The sequence below is a fragment of the Populus trichocarpa genome, chromosome 7 (assembly GCF_000002775.5).
Source record: "Populus trichocarpa isolate Nisqually-1 chromosome 7, P.trichocarpa_v4.1, whole genome shotgun sequence".
Classification (NCBI taxonomy): Eukaryota; Viridiplantae; Streptophyta; class Magnoliopsida; order Malpighiales; family Salicaceae; genus Populus; species Populus trichocarpa.
Genome location: NC_037291.2, coordinates 7,696,035 through 7,715,338, shown reverse-complemented (window position 1 = coordinate 7,715,338; position 19,304 = coordinate 7,696,035). Strand labels below are relative to the sequence as shown.

General features: G+C 35.8%; 2 protein-coding genes across 4 annotated transcripts; one reads left to right on the top strand and one right to left on the bottom strand.

Moving 5' to 3' along the window:
- Positions 1–777: 777 nt before the first annotated feature.
- LOC18103744 (uncharacterized) lies at positions 778–9,397 on the bottom strand. 3 transcript variants are annotated; one of them, XM_024605224.2, is made up of 14 exons: positions 9,115–9,264; positions 7,849–7,933; positions 6,547–7,702; positions 5,772–5,990; positions 5,468–5,685; positions 5,145–5,219; positions 4,201–4,272; positions 4,014–4,112; positions 3,839–3,910; positions 3,648–3,762; positions 3,179–3,247; positions 2,705–3,023; positions 2,401–2,524; positions 778–2,054 (listed from the first exon to the last, which is right to left on the bottom strand). In XM_024605224.2, exons 2-14 carry the CDS (start codon positions 7,876–7,878, stop codon positions 1,161–1,163), a joined length of 3,462 nt encoding a protein of 1,153 aa, XP_024460992.2. In that variant the 5' UTR covers positions 7,879–7,933; positions 9,115–9,264; the 3' UTR covers positions 778–1,160. The 3 variants fall into 3 exon arrangements, with proteins under 3 accessions (XP_024460992.2, XP_006376789.3, XP_024460990.2); XM_006376727.3 differs by lacking the exon at positions 7,849–7,933 and having other exon boundaries at positions 9,115–9,397; XM_024605222.2 differs by lacking the exon at positions 7,849–7,933 and having other exon boundaries at positions 5,468–5,667; positions 9,115–9,397.
- A 5,399-nt stretch (positions 9,398–14,796) lies between these two features.
- On the top strand, positions 14,797–18,875 carry LOC18103743 (uncharacterized). The gene is made up of 4 exons (XM_006376726.3): positions 14,797–15,175; positions 15,911–16,693; positions 18,244–18,291; positions 18,374–18,875. Exons 1-4 carry the CDS (start codon positions 14,993–14,995, stop codon positions 18,686–18,688), a joined length of 1,329 nt encoding a protein of 442 aa, XP_006376788.1. The 5' UTR covers positions 14,797–14,992; the 3' UTR covers positions 18,689–18,875.
- The last annotated feature ends 429 nt before the right edge of the window (positions 18,876–19,304 follow it).

Below are 19,304 nucleotides of genomic sequence, written 5' to 3'. Positions count from 1 at the left end.
ACATAACTTCTTTTAGAAAACTCTAATGCATGTTTGGTTAGACAATATGAATCACATTCTTAACTTGAAAACCACAATCGATAAATTTATTTTTCTATACAATAAAGAGATGCAAATTCTTATTCAAATTTGGCTCGTGAGCTAATAAAACATCATTATGAACTTCATCCATTTATATTGTCAACCCAAAATTAATTAGCTCTACATCAATAGAACCATTAGAGGACATTCCTGTGTCATTTACCTATGCATATATTGGTAACCAAAATCATTACTTCTTTAAGTCTAGAAAATAGGATTTCTCTCATCATATGTATATGTAAAAGATTGCTTATATCTTTGTTATTATGTGATTTTTATCGAATAATTATCTCAACATAAAAACTTAAACTATTGAATATAGTTTTAGTATATGATTTTATATCAATTTTCAATAATAAAAAAATTATTTTTTTAAGAATCTCTTTATTGTTGCCTTGTCCTATCTTTAGATTGAGGCATTAATGGATGATTTCCCTTATACATCATTGGGACTTGATTAGATCTATAAAAGTAATTACCAGATGGACTCATAACAACTCCTTGCATCCTATGCCATTCAAATGTTGGATGGTTAAAACAGAATTGTGATGTTATTTTTAGTATTAAATTGTTTTTATTTTGAAAATATATTAAAAAAACAAATTTTAAAAATTATTTTTAATATCAATAGATAATTAAAAATAAAAAAAATCACAATGCCAAACAAGAAAAAATAATTTAAAGATACAAAAATAATAAATCACAATACCAAACGAGAAAAACCATTTGGCAATGGAGTCCTTGATAAATGAAGAATACAAATTTGACTTCCAGATCACAACCATTGAGTGACAGTATACCTTTTTCTAAAAAAAAAATTACATACATTCATCTAATCCTAATCGAAAAAATTACATACATTTATCTAATCCTAATCGAAAAAATTACGCCACCAAAAGAAACAGTCGCGAGAGTGATTGAATATTGGAAATTCAGAAAACAAATCGGATCTGCAAAATCAAACAAGGGCTAGAACCACAAGGCACAACCACTCATTCATCATCACATAGTATATACCAACAGAAGAAATGTGCCGCCACAACTACAGGAAGAAATCTCACGAAAGCTTCAAACAGAAGCTAAAACGCTCGCCAGTTATCAGAACTTCCCTTCGGAGTTTCGCTCTCTAGTGATGTCCTAAATGGTCCACTTGAGCCAAATGGATCCGTATCATCAAATGATGGGAACCCATGGCTATTATCAAAGTCTTTAGAGCCACGAACAGAATCAAACCTTGCTACGGAATTGTCAGATGCTTGGAAGAACCCACTGTCATGGGCATTAAATGAATCCATCTTTGAGAATCCATGACTATGATCAGTATCTCTAGATTCTCCAAATGAACTGAAACTTGATGAGAACCCATGACCAGGATCAGACTCTTTGAAGGAATCAAACCTCGAGAACCCATGATTCTGATCAGACTCTCTGAATGAGTCAAACCTTGAAAACCCATGACTTCGATTAGAGTCTCCAAATTCTCTAAAGGAATCAAACCTTGATGGGAATCCATAACTTTGATCCGAGTCCTTAGTGCTCTGCATGGAATCAAATCTTGAAAGAGAATGGCGAGGAGATTGAAATAATCCACCATCATGCATGTTAAATGAATCAAACCTAGAGAAGCTGTCAAAAGGGTGGTCCTCTGAACCTTCACTAAACCTTCGTGGAGAGTTCCCGAAATTGTATGCTGGGGTGCTTGGGATAGAATCTGCAAATGAAAATGGACTCTTTCCTGTGTTATAGGCAGGGGTACTTGGAACAGAATCTGCAAACGCATTCTGTGGGTTATATGCAGGGGTGCTTGGAACAGAATCTGCAAAAGCATACGAGCTGTTCCCCTGGTTATGAGCCAGGGTGCTTGGAATAGAATCAAACATAAACTGGCCCTTCCCTGGGAACATGTTATCTCCATGTGAGGACCCTGTTTTTATTGGATTTAAACCAAATTCACCAATGCTGAAATCCATGTCCTGCAAGAACAATATTAGATCAATCCAATCAGTTTTCTGAACAAGGCAAGAAAGAAGAAAAGGTACAGAAAGAGATTAAACAGTTCCAGTGCCAAACCAACCACCACTCAGTTCCCACAATCAAAACTATAGATTTCAATTTCATGCAAAGTAATAGAATTGCCTAAATAAACATAAATAAAGTTCATAATAAAGCGTGTGAAAATGTATGTCACGCATAAAAGCATATGACTGCATGCACACACCAATCCCTTCCTTCGACTTTAAACAACTTCCACAATTCTTAAGCACCAAGAAATCCTATTGCCAACATCAAATAGAAAGCATAAGACCCAAGTTTCCATACCTTGCCACTGACAGAATCGAAGCCCCAGGCTGATTCTGTATCATAATGTGTGTCATCAAATGTACCCCAGCCAGTTTCAACAATTATGTCACCAGAATGCACAGATTCAGTACCACCCACATCACTGCACAAGTATACCAGTAAGCTTAAACATCCAAATGAAGCATTAAAAGCAGAGAGCATAAAGCAGGACAGACTCATTTGAACTGTCATGCCATGCCAACAACCGTTTTTTTGGTAAAACTTCACTTCGAGGGACGGACAGCAATATATATTGTTGCAAAGATAAAAAATTGAACCATACGTTTGGATCTCTCTAGCATGGGGTGAATTCTCTGCACCACTTTCTTTAAATGGGGAGTCTCGGAATTCACTGGATTGGTGGCTCTCTGTTGTACTCCTTCTGACAGGACTGTCAGGAGGACATTTTAGAGTGCCATTCTCATGTTGATGATCCAACAAATCTTTCTCAGAATTTGATTTGCTTGGCCTTGAAACCTTTTCTGACTTTGCACCTGAATCCTTATCTGTGGAAGTTGTTTCTTTTGGAACTGAAGTTTTTTGTTTTGGAGAAGCTACAACATTTCGTACATCCAAGGTGAGCTCTTTGACAAATGTGAATCCTGAAAGTCACAAATAACAATGTTCGTAAGAGCTTTAATGAGGTTGAGACTTAATGCTGAAAAGAAAGCATCATGTACCCAAGTGAAAAGGAACTCCAATCCCTCCAGAGCAAAATCAAAGTCAACTAAATCCAACAAACAATTATTTAGCATACCTTCGTTGTCAAACTTGTCCCAACCTTCATCCCAATCAGCTGCAGCTTCCTGGATTCCAGGTTGCCAGCCTAAAGAAAGATCAAGAGGAAGAGAGTAAGTAATGATCCTGATGTAGAAAGAAAAAGTAAAGATGCGAGGTAGCCGGTGAAGGAAAATACAGCATGATCTTTGAAATGGATAAAAAATTGCAGGTCTGAAATTTGAAACATTTTGGGGGCATTGGAAATGCAGTTAACACCAAAATAATAAAAAGTTTGTGGTTCATAAGAGATACAACATGGTGTATTTTTCCTAGTGAAACACAAGAAGAAAGAAGAGTGGCTTAATTGTCATAGCTCAAACGTTTTTCGCATACAAGTAACAAAACAAGCCAAATTGAAGTAAAACAACCATCTAAATGGGCCAAATATTTTCAAGATTAGACAGGTAATATAAAACCAAAGAGGGTTGATAACATCATGGAGATACCAAATGGAAGTTCCACCAGTGAGATTGGTTTAGAACGCAATCCATATAGTTTACAGCGTTCATTCACAGTTTTTACTAGTTCCTCAAGACTCGATTGGATATTCTCAGCATGCTCCTGCAAAATCCAGTAAAAAAGGCCTTACACACAAGTTTCATACTATCTCCAGAAACTAATGGTGATTACAGTGTACCTTCACCACGCCATCAGCAGCTCCCCCTTCTTCCATTTTAACAATTGACCGATATAAATCCATTTTTTTCTCCTGCAGTTATCAAGGACAATATAAGTTTGTTTGATATCCAAAAAAGTGTACATAAAAGAAAGAGATAAGCATGGATAAAACTCACCACAAGTTCCTAAATTACCTGAATATCATGAAATGTAGCCTCTTCAATGGTTAGTTTGGAGGCAACATCTCCAGTCTGCTTGTATTTCTCTTCATACTTCTTTCCTAATGTCTCAACCTGAAACACACAAGTTGCTCCTGTTAGTTCAATAAGCAATAGATATTACATGGACAATACAAGCAAATCACGCAAGAAAGAGAGGTACCTCATGCTTATCAGTAGATACCCTTGCTGTGACCTCGTTAAGTCGATTGTCACATCGACTTTTATATAAAATCTGATGCCAAATAACAGAAGAATGGCAATAGGAATATCAGCAAAGAACACATATTTTCATGCTCTCGACCTCAACCACTCAAAGACAAAGTAGACAGGTTAAATTAGGCAGAATACCTTCGTGCATTTTCTTAAACCAATTCTTGCATGTTAGTTAACTGGGACAGGATCAGCTGCCTAAAGAAACTGTCCAAGTTTTCTTTCACTCCATTACTATGTTTACATTGTTTTATGGTTCAATGGAAGGTGCCCAAAGGGACTTGGGCTACCCAAATGGGGCTATTTCCCCCACCCCACCCCACCCCTCTTCACAGTTTGAACCTAGGACCTTCTAGTGGAAAACCCAAGAATAAACCTAGGACCTTTTATAGTATGTTTACTATAAAAAAAAAAAGGGAGCTGAACGATTCTTTTCTTTACTTTTATCAGTATAGTCAGTCCAGTTTGAATTTATTTGTTTTTGTTTTTACTTAAACCACAAATCATAATAAGGCATTTGATGCCACTGACTCATACCTTTTGGTTTTGAGCTCTTAGTATATTCATGACCTTGAGATAATTTAAGCTATAGTTTGTGCATTTTTGAGATATCCAATAGCAAATAAAATGATGAAACGAGCTTCCATCCAGAACTTAAGCACAATGAGTCAGGCACAATTAGTTTATGCATATATAATACATCCAGTAAAAAAAGAATGATTTGAGGAGCTTGCATCCAAAACCAAAATCAATAGTCCAAACATAGCAGACAAGATACAGCTAAAACAGTTCAACCTGAATACTTCAAAGCAATTTTTACATAATAGCAAAGGACATCATATGTAAAAGACATTGACTCTCACAAAGGGAAAAAGAAATTGCGAGCGTACTTACAAGTTCCTGCATCTTGACATGATAAAACTCAATCTTTTGTCTAGAATCTAATATTTCCTTTTCTAGTTCTTCTACCTGCACTCAGAGATAAGCAAGAAGATTTTTGTTTTTAATCCCATTCATAGAAAACCTAGAAAATCTGTAACACAAAAACACCTCACATATACTTTATCTTCATTCTATAACTTGATGCAACTCAAAGCTTTTTAATGGCAAATGAAAACAAATTTCTCTCACTTTAACATAATAATATATGAATACCACATCGACCACACAAAATTAACACTCCCATATAATGAGCACACAAGAAGAATAAGAAATACCTTTTTATTGGCCTGAGATGCCTCTTGGAACTTTGAGTTGAGAGCATCCTGCTCCTCTTGGTTGAGTTGATTCGTGAGATGTTTTTCAAGCACAAGAACATTGGGCTTTTGTTGCGTGGGATGTTTTTCATCAGCATGAGGAGCAGCAGGTGGCCTTGGTGGCCTAGCAGCAGCAGGTGATGGCCGTGCAACTGTCACAACTTGTTGTTGTTGCAAACCTTTGAGATTTGTTTTTCCACTTAAAAAGAATGCAAGAGGAAAAAACTAATAATGAAAGCCTATGGCATGAAAAGGAAGAATATACCAGAAGCAGGTCCCCAAGTTCCACTGCCATATGAAGTTGCAGGGTGACTTGTGGCAGACAACAGAGTCTCATCGGACATGATAGTGGTTGGAAGTGTTGAAGGAAGAGGACGATTTTCTCTATAACGCTCCATCAAATAGAGAGCAGTGCAGAACTCCCTCAAAGAAAGCATGCTGTCATTATCTTGGTCGGATAAATCCCAAACTTTTTTTAACACCTCTGAAATATCAAGAGTATAGTAAATTAATGAAATGTTAGCCTTTGAAGAAATTCACAAGCTCAAAACTGTCACATTTTGAGGAAACTAAATATAAAGAAAGAAAGTCGCAACACATTATGAAAAGAAAGGAATAGGATATAGAAGAAATGTCAAGAAAAGTAAATCATACTTGAATACTTAATTGTGTGCCTCAACTATTTACCAGACACTTGCGATAGCAATCTGATCAATCCATGAAATAACATTTCTAGCAACCCAATTATTTGATAATATATTATAGGGGATAACACATCTCTGTCCTCCAGCATATTCTTCAGAAAAATTCCTTTCATCCTACCACATAATATGAATTTCTAAAAAGGCAAGAAATACAATTGACTTACATAATAAATCTTAAGCTAACAGCATACTGTGACAGCAAAAAATGGCTATTACTAGATTTCCAAATGTTGTAGGTTGTGCTTTCACTGTCCATCTTAGATTATCTTAAGAGTTCACGTCAAAACTGCACAGTTTAAGCAGGATTATTAAAAGGAAACAAGTCTAGTAGTCTACCTCTTGGTAGCCTCCAGCTTAAGAAAAGGTTGCGTGCCTGTTCCCCAGTAAGCTTCCCATCTCTATCTGTGTCAACTTGCACAAACACTTTTGTGTACTTTTGAATATCAGATTGAGTCATCCTCGGCCATGGAGGCTGGGATTGACTGAGAGCTGCATTGCTAGATCCAGAAGGAAAACCAGTTGAAGGAGCAGAGGTGACACTTTGAGGTGGAACCTGCTGGTTTGGTCTTGCTGTTGATTGACCACCCACAAGCAGCTGAGAAAAAGTACTCTGAAAAGAATCCAGGGAACTTGAATTAAGTGAATGTTGGGATCCGACAGAAGATGGAACAATAGCTGACGAGACAGGTATGCTGCTTGTAGAAGGTGCAGCTGATAAGGAACTCTGCTTTGCTTGAGCAGGAATTGCTGAGAATACATCGCCAAAATGCGAGTCTGAAGCAAAACCATTCCCAGAAACAACCACTGATTTGAAATCCTTAGTTGCAGGTTGGTTGGATGTGATGGCTGCTTCTAGTGGTTTACAAGTAGGGGCTGCCATCTGCCCAGCAGAAACCTGTGGTCTAGGTTGAACAGAGGGCGTAAAACCAGGTGCACTGAGCCCAAATCCATCCTGAGTTGTAGTAGGACTAGTCCCTCTACTAGGAGCTTGTGAAGTCAGGCCAACAGCACTTCCACCAAGCCAATCTGTTGAGATATTTGAATTCAGAGGCCGAGGAGCAGCCATGGTACCTCCCCTGGGCATACCTTGACTTACAAGAATTTGTTGTGGATGGGAAGCAGAAATAGGAGGCATAGCTTGGGGTTGGGGTCCGGGTTGCCTCATAAATTGGCCTTGCTGGGATGGAAAATACTGCTGGTTTGTGACTGCATTTCCAGGCACTTGTGGTGGTCTGATGTCAACATTTGTTGATGCTGCTGACATAGTGCCAGCCAGCTGGGGAGCAGGAGCTGATGCTTTAGGAGCAGGAGTTGCTGCTAGGTTAACTTGAGGAGCAGGAATTTTAGCTGAAGCAGGACCATATAATGCTGCCTTCACTATTTCTGGGGTCAACTCTCGCTTACTCTGTGCCACAGTAACAAGTTTAAGTGCATTATAGAACTCTTGTCGACCGAGGTAGCCTGCTTTCCTCTGGTCAGCATGCATCCACACCTGCACAGAGCATAAGTGAATCACAGACACTCAGTTTAACAAAACAATATTTGAGACCCCAATATGAAGGGACTCCGAGGGGAAAAAAAGTTGAATATTCACATGGAAAACCATTCCAAAAAAGGTGGGAACATTTAAATTCTTACGCACACATGCACAGGCAAAAGTGCACACATATTACAGAGGTTTCCAGTCTTTTAACAGCAGAACCCGTTCTTCCCTGTCATATGCCTAACAACAAATCAAAAGGTTTTCTTCCACATTTAAAATGCATCATTAACATAAAATTTAGAAACTAATTCAACTCAATCTCAAGTAGAATGTAGCCCATACAGAAAGAATATAGTTAATACACCAACCACAAGATTAAGTACAAAACTTCACATGCTATGATTGAACCAACAAAAACCCACCAAACCCGCCACTACCCATTTATTGCACAATCCTACAGAAAAAAAAAACCTCCACTTTATATTCAAACACCAAAATGCAATTCACAAACTGAACAACATTTTCAACAAGCTACAAACCTCCAAATGTCTAGCATAACAACATTTTTTACTTCTAGAATCAACTAAAAATCCTCCATTCACGTAGTATTCATCAACTTCTCTCTCAAAGACACCAGACCTAAAAATTGAAAACTACACATCTTCAATTCTTTACATGGTCTCAACCCAGTTAGTAAATTTACTAATAATCAGAATATACAGCAAACATTTCTTATTAGTTATGCAAACATGCATACATTTGTTTTCTGCCTTTTGATGGCAGAGCCAGTTCTTTTTACTGCATTACCTAACAGCAAATCAAAAGGTTTTCTTCTAGAGACTTAACATCCATTATCAACATGAACATTAGGACCCAAGCAAGCTCAATCAGTAGTAGAACATAGCACAAGAAGAAACATAGTTAATACATCAACAGCGAGATAAAGAGTACAAAACTCAGCACGCTATGATCAAATCCACCAAACTCAGCACAACTACCCATTTCTCAGAACCCAACAAATAAAAACCTCCATTTTAAATTCAAAACTCTATCGTACTACCTGAAGTTAAACTCTTTCTACTTCTAGAATCAACTAAAAACCTGTAGTAATTCATCAACTTCTCTCTCAAAAACTAGGCATCGTCAATTCTTTCGATGATCTCAACAAGACAGTAGCAATAATAATAATAATAATAATAATAATAATAATAATAATTCACCATTGCAAACATGACTTACTGATTTTATCATTATCCAAAATCAAAATTTCTTTCTTAACTAACCTCAAAAATTCAAATAACCTAATCTTTTATAACCCTAGCTGCAGCAAACATCACCTAACAGTTAGTTCTACATCGAAATCAACATATCTAAGTAACAAATCCAAAAACAATGATGAGAAACAGTGGATTGCGAGGAACCTGAGCAAGGACGTGCTTAGGCAAACCGGAACCTTGAAAGAAACCGACGGCTTCAGCACCACTGATCTGACCATCACCGTCTAAATCTGCTCTTCTGAAAAACGAATCGAATAGATCCGTATTATTCGAGTTTGTCATTTCCGAATTCAATTAATTTTTTTCCGGCAGCAGGATTTGCTGGCGGTCTTACGATTCGGAAATTTTCATAAAAAGGAGTTATTCATATGAAAAGGATCGAGGCCCTGATGAGAGAAAGAGAGGTGTAAAAAATAAAAACAAAAGAAAAGGAAATTATGGGCCAACTATTGATTGCGTGGCGGAGGTTTATTGCTTGGCCACAAAGACTGTGTCGTTTCGGTTTGGATGGGATGGGGCGGGGGACAAATTTAATTTAGGGAATCGTCTGTCTCACCTAGTTACGGTCAAGATGATAATATTCAAATTTTTACTGCGGTTGGCGTTTTTGTTGTGGTTTATTACAAAGGAAAAAAAAACTTCAAATTCAATAGCGAGCGAGGACTCATGGTAGTTTAGAATTGTGTTGTAAATGGTTTTTAAGACGTTAAAAAAAAATTGTTTAAAATTATTTTATTATTATTTTTTTGATGTTTTGTTTTTTAAAAAAATATTATTTTAATATATTTTTAAGTAAAAAAATATTTTGAAAAACAATTATTATCATATTTATAAATATCTGTAAAATTACTCGGCACCAGCTAGCTTGAGCTCTTCAGGGCTAAAATTGTATCATTTTTTTCTTATCATCTCAAATTTACATCTATAAGTCAAAATAATATACAAATAATATTATTATATATATATATAAATTATTTTATTGGTAGGAAATTATATGTTTAATTTTTTTTTTTCATCTCTCTCTATTTTTTATTATTAACGTGGGTGTCCGGGCCAGTTTGCGCGCATCTCGACTAATTACACGGGTCCTGAAGTTAACAACCATGTAAGCCTCCAACAGCCTTGAGAGGACTTGAACTCGTGACCATTGAGGAGTAAACTCAAGACCTGACTAGTTGAGCTACCCCTCAAGGTATTTCCTCTCTCTCTTAAATCATTAGGTGATGAAGACCATAAATTCATAATGGTGTTAAATCTCAATTACTTATTATACTTTTTTTTTTTTTGAATTATGACCTAAATGAAAGTTGGCCAAAATTTAATATTTTTTTTTGTTTAAAGTTAATTTTTTATGTTTTTAGATCATTTTGATATGTTGATATTCAAAAATAAATTTAAAAAACAAAAAAAAATATTTTAATGTATTTCTAAATAAAAAGAACTTTGAAAATTAATTATTACCACGCTCTCAAATATTCCCTTAGTATACTTAATAAAAATTAAAATGATTCCAAACAAAAAGGCAAACAGTACAACCCCAAAAACATAGGATTATGATAAGCATATTAAAGCTATCATGCTAAAACTATCTTTTGAATATTTTTTTTTGTTGGTTAATGGGTTAGGCCTGGTTCGCGCATGAAGAATGGGTTTGGTTCAAGTATTTATAGGAATTACTAAAAAACAAATGCTCCCTATATATATATAGGGACATAACTCATATAAAAAGGTAAGTTTTCATTGTTGAAAGAATAAAGTTCTTTCTTTCTCTTCTCTCATATTATACATTTTGAGTTGAAAGAATGCTTCTGTTGAGTCTTGGATTTACAAAACTTTATTTAATGTATTGTTATTCAAATTTAATAAAGTAATTTTATTAGGATTTTGTCTTTTCTGTCATTAAATAGAAAGACTCTTCTGTCAAATAAATGGTAGTTGTGTAACTGTCATTTGTTAATTAATTAAAAAGAAAAAATTACCAATTAATCATGTGAATTGGTAACTGACATTTTATGGTGTTGGCTATGGGACACCTACTGTGGGGTAATTTCAATTAGTTCTCGTAGTCAATTGGAAACTACTATTTGGCAGTTAAAAAAACCTGACAACACATCTGGTTTGGCATATGTGTAACTGCCATCTAGCAGTTGAAAAAACAAAAAAAAAATATTAGCAGTCATGCTCTGTCTGGTCCTAAAAGTAAGAGAATGGATTAAAGCTATGGAAGAAGAAATGGAGTCGATGAAAACTAATCAAGTCTGGGACTTAATTGATTTACCATCAAGACAAGATCCATTGGAAATAAATAGGTTCTTAAAATTAAATGTAAGGCGAATGGGTCAATAGAACGTTATAAGGCTCGATTAGTAGCGAAAGGTTACATTCAAGAAGGGGGAATTGATTATGAAGATACATTCTCACCAGTTGTGAGAATTACTTCAGTCCGTCTTATTTTAGCTATTGTCGCACATATAGACCTAGAGTTATACCAAATGAACGTTAGAACTGCATTTCTCAATGGAGAACTAAATGAGGAGATCTATATGGATCAGCCTTTAAAATTCGAGACTAAATGACAAGAACGCAAAGTTTGCAAGCTTAAAAGATCCATATATGGTCTTAAGTAAGTTTCTAGACAATGAAACGTTAAGTTTCATCAAGTTATCCTGAAGGATGGTTTTACAATGATGGGAAAAGACCATTGCATGTATTTAAAACGTTCTAATAATAGTTTTATAATATTTTCCTTATATGTTGATGACATCTTAATAGCTGGAAATAGCAAAGAGATGATTGATACTACTAAAAGATGGTTATCATCAAACTTTGAAATAAAAGACATAGGTGAGCCCAGCTATATTCTTGGTGTGAAAATCATAAGAGATCGCGTTAAAAGGCTTTTGGGTTTAACTCAAGAGACTTACATCAAAAGGATGTTAGAGCGTTATCACATGCAAGATAGCAACCATGTTGATAAAAACTTGAGCTTAAGTCGTGATATGTGCCCCAAGACTTTAGAAGAAAAAGAAAAAAATATCCAGAGTACCTTATGTTAGTGTCGTCAGTAGTTTGATATATACAATGATGTCCACATATCCTGATATATGTTATGCCATTGGATTGGTTAGCCGATATCAATGAAACCCTGGTCAAAAACATTGAATGATAGTCAAAAGGATTCTATGATATTTGAAAGGAACCTTAAATTACATGCTATGTTACCAAGGAAAGAAAGACTTATGATTGGTTGGTTACTTTGATGCTGATTGGAGAGGAGATGTTGACCAATCTAAATCAACTTCGGAATATGCTTTCTTGCTTAATGATAGTGCAGTACTATGGGGGAGCTAGAAACAATCCTACATACTCTTATCTAATATGAAGGCTAAGTATGTAGCTTGTTCCGCAGCAACACAAGATGTTGTTTGGTTAAAAAGTTTCATGTATCATTTAAAAATTGTCAAATCAACATCAGACCCAGTGATAATTTACTATGATAACACTACTGCAGTAGTTGTGGCTAAAGATCCAAAATACCATGGAAAGACTAAACATATCAAGATGAGATATCACTACATTAGAGAAGCAATTACTAAACATGATATGATCCTAAAACACATTTCTACAAATTCTATGATTGCAAATCCACTCACAAAACCAATAGCAAGGGATGTATTTATTAGACATGTGAGATCCCTTGGTCTTTGTAGAATGTAATTAGTAATATAACTAGTTTTTAGGACTATACGAAGGCTTACAGTGATTGAGTAATGAATAAATACCATTAGAATATCATTTTATTCATTTTTTTTTTTTATGAAATATATTGATTATCATATGGTACAATTTGTTAAAGTATGCCGATAGACATAAATTGACTCACTCACATGAGCAATCACCTTTAACACTTGTAAGGTGAATAAAGATGATACTAATTGAGTTTTAATGCTCAATAAGCGACTTGAGTGCAGTGGGAGCAATTTGAACTCAAAGTATTTATTAAAATGTCACCTTGGTTATGACCAAGATGAGGTTTTTAAATAAAAGAATAAACATGAATGAATTCCCACTATTCATGTGTCTATTATAATTGAAGTCGAGTATGAAATTATTCATCTGCCACTAATGATAATGAGCAAATGAGAATTTCTGATTTGAAGTCTATGTTTTTAGCAACAAGACTAAGACTCATATGATGTATTTCCTCTAACAAGGAGAGCAACGACATACACTTTTTGTCTTTAGAAAAAAGAAAAGAGTAAGCTTTACTATAGCATGTATTTCACACTACATGCGTTAACGACCATTACATGAATAAAGAATGGATACCTGTTTCTTTATTATGTAAGTCCTAGAGATCATATCTAAGATCTCAAAATCTTACCCTTTGTGACTTTTGACTGTATCAAGAGGTGATGTATAAATGATCGCTACTTTAGGAGTATATCCTATGGTCATTGAATGATTCGAGTTAAAGAAATACTCTTAGAAAAAGCAAGTTAATTCAGATTTGATTGATATGGGTGCAAAAGAAAAAAGTAATTTTAGTTTTATACCTGTTAATTGTATTCATTGGTCGGGATCATATCATTTGAATAAATTTGATATGATTTAGAATACTTGTAATTGTAAGGATGAATTGAGTATGAAATCCTTAAGTGATTGAATTATATTAAGTCATGTGTGACTAAAAATGCTTGGGGTATATTAGTACGCTTTAAGGAATAATTAATTATGAGGTTGATGTCTCCTATATGACCTATATTAAGTTTATATATTGGAGCTCCTTTCACTGTGTGCTTCAGGTTGCACGGTCCATTCGTCAAATATGAAATTCATGTGCAAATTTAAAATATAATGTATTAGATAGATTCAGTCCTTTATGGGCGAGTGAGAGATGTTGGTTACTGGGTTAGGTCTAGTCCACCCATAAGGGATGAGCTTGATTCAAGTATTTAGAGGAGTTACTAAAGGAAATAACTGCTTCATTTACTTTTATATATAAGAATATAGTTCTCTCTTTCTTTTCTCTCATCTTGGACTCTCTACATTAACCTAATAAGATTTACAAAGACATTCGTATGGTTGAATATTACTCTAATTCTAGTAATTGAAGTGACACTGAAGTAATTAACCAGAGATAAAAAATCAAATTCTCCCATTTCAAATAAATTCTTTTGAATTCTACACTTCTCTATGGTAATAATAACAATAGTAATAATAATATCAATAACTACAAATTATAATGCAGAAGCATGCTATTTCGTATTCTTTTCTTTTGGTAGCAATATGTTTTTTTAGCATATTGAAGATCTATGTTACATTTTTTTTTAAATAAAAATAAAACGAAAACCCAGGGCACTATGAACCCGTTTGGTTACGTGGTAGCGTCCACGTTTCCTGCGGTTTTATTTTGCAAGCTGTTTGGTTAATTAACAAACGCTTGTTACTGTTCATGGATCCCACAACTTGCTAAAACACCTATTTCAACTACAGTTTTAACCAAACATTTATTTTTTCAAACCAACCTCAATTAAAATTACTTTTTATAAAATAATTTTTTTCAAACCACAACAACAACAACTATCACAATACCAAAGATAGTCTATAAATAATTGGGGAGGGGAGGAATAAGAATAGGATGGAAGGCAGTTGGGTAAAGGGTAATCAACCATGAAAAAGCCGATCCAAGAAATGTGATCAGTCCAACCCATCTAACCCAAAAAAACCCCACCCCACCTAATAAATAGGCAATCACGCATAAGCAAAGTGTACGTGTATATATTAAAAAAAAGGCTAAAAAAGGAAATTCAAATCCCCACTTTAAAAAGCCCTATTTACAAATGCCCAAGCATTTTAAAATGACTTGAGGAACTGGAGAGGCGAAAGGGGAAGTCCCTCTCTTGGAAAATAGAAAAACACCCCTCCCCCCCCAATCAAAGCTTCGAAGCAATATATTATCGCTTTTGTTTTTTAAATCAAGATTAGTTTGATTAACCTTTTCTATTCTTTGATTGAAACGATGTCGTGTTCATCGCCGTCGGGATCAGAGGAGGATGACGAAGGAATCGATTCATACCGTAAAGGAGGTTATCATGCGGTGAGGGTAGGGGATCAGTTTTCTGGTGGCCGTTATATTGCCCAGAGAAAGCTTGGGTGGGGCCAGTTTTCTATTGTTTGGCTTGCTTACGATACTCGATCCTCTGTATGTTTGGATCTGTTTCTTTTTCTTTCTTCTTTTCTTCTTAAATTTAAATCATATGATATTTTCAAGTTTAATGAAAAATTGATTAATTATTGATCAGTAAAGCTTACTGGATCATCATTAATTAATTATAGTTATTGCACCTTTTCTTTTGATGAAGAAATGTTTAATTATTGATCATCAATAGTTAATGATAGTTATCGCAATTTTTTATTTTGATGAAGAAATGTTTAATTGATGAATTTACAGTAAGAAATGTTTATTTATCCCTTTTTTTGCTTTTTTTCTTCTTTTAGGAAATGTTTGTTTTTCTATATGTCGTAACTTTTTTTTTTTAATTAAATACTGGTTTTGGATGTGTTTTGTTTTATGAGATCAATGAGGCCGTTATTTGTTGTTTTGATGCTAGTTATTTCTTGATACGAAGGGTCGTTGTAGTTTAATCTAGTTTTTGAAAAATACGATACAATGTAATACATATTTTAGGAGGTGGGTTTATGCGGCAATCATGGAGGAATTAACCTAGTGAAACGGTGTTTCTGGTTGAAGTCTCGGTTTGTCTAGGTTAGCCATTTGTGCGCGCCCGCGCCCGCCCTTGTGTGCGTGCATAAGTATGCGCAATAGTTGGAATAGTTCTTCAACCTTTTCTCTTATTTTACCTGTCTTAGCTTGATTTGAGATTCTGTTGATTTTTCCTTCTTATTTTGTTCTATCTTATTTAATTCTTTTTTCCAGAAATATGTTGCTCTTAAGATCCAGAAAAGTGCTGCACAATTTGCTCAAGCCGCGCTTCATGAGATTGAACTCCTTTCAGCTGTAGCTAATAGTGACCCCTCAAATTCAAAGTGTGTTGTGCAACTGATTGACCACTTCAAGCATGCAGGGCCAAATGGGCAGCATCAGTGCATGGTCCTTGAATTTCTTGGTGACAGTTTGCTCAGGTTAATCAGGCATAATCATTACAAAGGTCTTCAATTAGAAAAAGTTAGAGAGATCTGTAAATGCATTTTGACAGGTTTGGATTACTTGCATAGAGAACTTGGTATAATCCACACTGACCTAAAACCCGAAAATATTCTTCTCTTTTCCACCATTGATCCTGCCAAGGATCCAATTAGGTCTGGGATCAAACCAATCCTGGAAAGGCCTGAGGGTAACCTTAATGGTGGTTCGACTATGAATCTCATCGAGAAGAAGTTGAAAAGGAGGGCAAAGAGGGCAGTTGCTAATATATCAGGAAGAAGAGATTCGATGGGAGGAGCCATGCAAAAGTCTGAGAGATCTCTGGATGGGGTTGATGTGAGGTGCAAGGTTGTTGATTTCGGGAATGCGTGCTGGGCGGTTAAGCAGTTTGCCAAAGAAATTCAAACCAGACAGTATAGAGCTCCTGAAGTCATACTGCAATCCGGGTATTCCTTCTCTGTTGACATGTGGTCTTTTGCTTGTACGGCATTTGAGCTTGCTACTGGGGATATGTTGTTTGCTCCCAAGGATGGACAAGGCTATAGCGAAGACGAGGTAGGCTGTTTTTTTCTGGATTTTAGCATTGTCAGAAATTGGAATTATTATTAGGATAACCCACACTGAATTCTAAAGTTTAAATAAAATTTGCTCATGATATGCTGTATTTGAAGAGAGGATAGAAAATATTAATATAGTGAAATTATAGGGAAAATGGTGGAAGAAATAAATGCAAGCTGGTTTCGGTGTAGAGGTTATTAATGTGATTATAGCAATCAAGCTCCCCTTACCTATACCGGAGGTGATGCAGAGAGGAAGGGCAGCCCGCGTAACCCTTCAAGGTATGAGAGGAAACCAGGGGGGGCCTCTCATACTAAAGAAGAGTAGAGAGGGGACTCCTTAACTGCAATTCAAGGGATAACTTCAAGCAATTCGAACTACTCAGGGGTTCTTTTCGAATTGCATAAGTGACCATTGAACCTTACTGAGCCCAGTTCCCCTGTACTACGGGAATGGTGCCTAAGCTAACTCGCATAAGCGATTTCTCAAGCAGTAACCAGTAACTCAGTAAGACAAGACAGCAATGGTTGCTTGGTATGAATAGGGGATTCATGTGGCGGGGTGGGACTTCGACTTTTAGAGGAGATCCCACCTGTTTCTCCTTCCTTCATACTTAGGCGTGAAGATAAATAAAGATGGGGAGTGGTGACCCCTAGAAAACTTTATTTAAGCTTCACACACTATACCTAAACTTGACGCAGGCTCCAAACGGTATAAATATAGGTCAAGGGGCCAATCAGAAGCTTTTAGCTCTCGATTGGTAAGCTATTAGTGAGAACGCGGATTAGCTACAGTAGCAGCAGAGAAAGAAGCCCTTCAATGAGAGAGGTTTGCCTCTCTTACCGTTGTTTAGCTGCAGGGAAAAGAGACTCATAACCTCAGAAATAAGGCATAAGGAGAGGTTAAGAAAAGGCTCTTATCGAGAGAGCCTCTCCTTAACCCTTGCTAGCAGCCTTGAGGTTCTCTTTACCACGCTTTCCGTATCGAATTCTTCTTACCATGCTTTCCGTATCGAATTCTTCCGTACTGATGTCGATTTGACATGTATTTTTTTTCCTCATATGCTGTCAATTTTTTAATCTAATTAGATCAACCATGTCTTTCATTTCCTTTTACTGGTCTTCATGGGGTAAAACACAACAAAAGGATGTAGGATGTGGATGGGAAGATGGCATGCTCCAAGATTAAACATTGCTATTATTGTTTGAGACCAATCAGATAAATAACATATGTCCTGATTGAACTTTTGTTTTGCCTTGAGAGAGATGTTTTCTTGATAAACCTGTCTGTTGCATATATGAATTTATGCATCATACCAGGCTGATTTTGGATGTCTGTCCTTGATTGCCAATTACCTGTAATCACATTTGGCTCTATGAATAAAAACATGCAGTGGTTTATTCATTCACAACTCACCACGTAAATGTTTAAGCCATCACTTGGTTTAAAATGCAGACTGTTTGTTTCTTAGATATATGTGGGAGTACTGTGTCTCGTAATCTGTTTATTTTATATGCTAATGGAACTGTTTTTTACAATGGTTTCAGGATCACCTTGCTCTAATGATGGAACTCCTTGGAAAAATGCCAAGAAAGGTAGGCGTGTATTTCCTCAACAGCCTCCTACAATTTTCTAATCACCCCATATTCATTTGTTTTGTAATTGCAATGCGAACAGATAGCTATTGGAGGAGCTTTATCCAAGGATTATTTTGACAGGCATGGGGATCTAAAGAGGATTCGGAGACTGAAATTTTGGCCACTTGATCGCTTGCTGGTTGAAAAATACAAGTTCCCAGAAACTGATGCTCAGGAGATTGCGGAATTTCTGTGTCCCCTTCTCGATTTCACACCAGAGAACCGACCCACTGCTCAGCAGTGCCTGCAACACCCATGGTTCAATATCAAAAGTTGTTCACAGAATGAGATGACAAGTGAATCTAACGTGGAAAAGTTGGGTGTTGGAGTGAGCAATCTGAAGGTGGGTAAGTGAAGAAGAGGTATTCTCACAATTTTCAAGTCCCTCACTCCGCCTGGTTAATATTGATTGTTATTTTGGTTTGTTACATTTTCAATAAGATTTAATATTTTTTTTCCGTTACTAATTAACTACAATGTAAATTAGCAACTATTATTGTGAGGAAATGACATGAACGAGGGAAATTAACGACAGTAACAAACATTGGTGGTCCACACACTGTTTTCGACATGTAATTGATTTTGACATTAATGTTACTCACCAATGGCTTGCGCACCATAAAGAGAATTGTCCCCCCTGTAAGAACAAAATCAGTTGTGGTTGGATTGCTTTTAGAACTGCTTTGATTGTTTTCCTCATTCTGAAATGTAAAATTGAGGAATTAGATCCAAGCTTGCATAATTGAGCAGTTTTCCACTCATGTTCTAAACTGAAAGTGTTCATGCCCCTCTGGTCTTTTATTTGATTTCGTTTTCCCTTCTGGAAACCTTACTTAAAGGATAACTTTGCCTGTGGAATTATAATAACATAATCAAATACAAATGCTAGCAGCAGTGAATAAATGATGATATATATCATCAACATGTTTTTTAATACTGTGGCCGCATAGGTTTTATAATTTACATTTGTG

What these genes read in the sequence shown, in the direction of transcription:
- LOC18103744 (XM_006376727.3), bottom strand. Translation starts at nt 9,252, where the DNA reads ATGACAAACTCGAATAATACGGATCTATTCGATTCGTTTTTCAGAAGA. An exon ending in ATGTCAAGATGCAGGAACTT is followed by an intron (nt 4,273 to 5,144) that starts GTAAGTACGCTC and finishes ATTTGGCATCAG; the next exon opens with ATTTTATATAAAAGTCGATG. An exon ending in TATCTACTGATAAGCATGAG is followed by an intron (nt 4,113 to 4,200) that starts GTACCTCTCTTT and finishes TGTGTGTTTCAG; the next exon opens with GTTGAGACATTAGGAAAGAA.
- LOC18103743 (XM_006376726.3), top strand. Translation starts at nt 14,993, where the DNA reads ATGTCGTGTTCATCGCCGTCGGGATCAGAGGAGGATGACGAAGGAATC. An exon ending in AAGGCTATAGCGAAGACGAG is followed by an intron (nt 16,694 to 18,243) that starts GTAGGCTGTTTT and finishes CAATGGTTTCAG; the next exon opens with GATCACCTTGCTCTAATGAT. An exon ending in TTGGAAAAATGCCAAGAAAG is followed by an intron (nt 18,292 to 18,373) that starts GTAGGCGTGTAT and finishes CAATGCGAACAG; the next exon opens with ATAGCTATTGGAGGAGCTTT.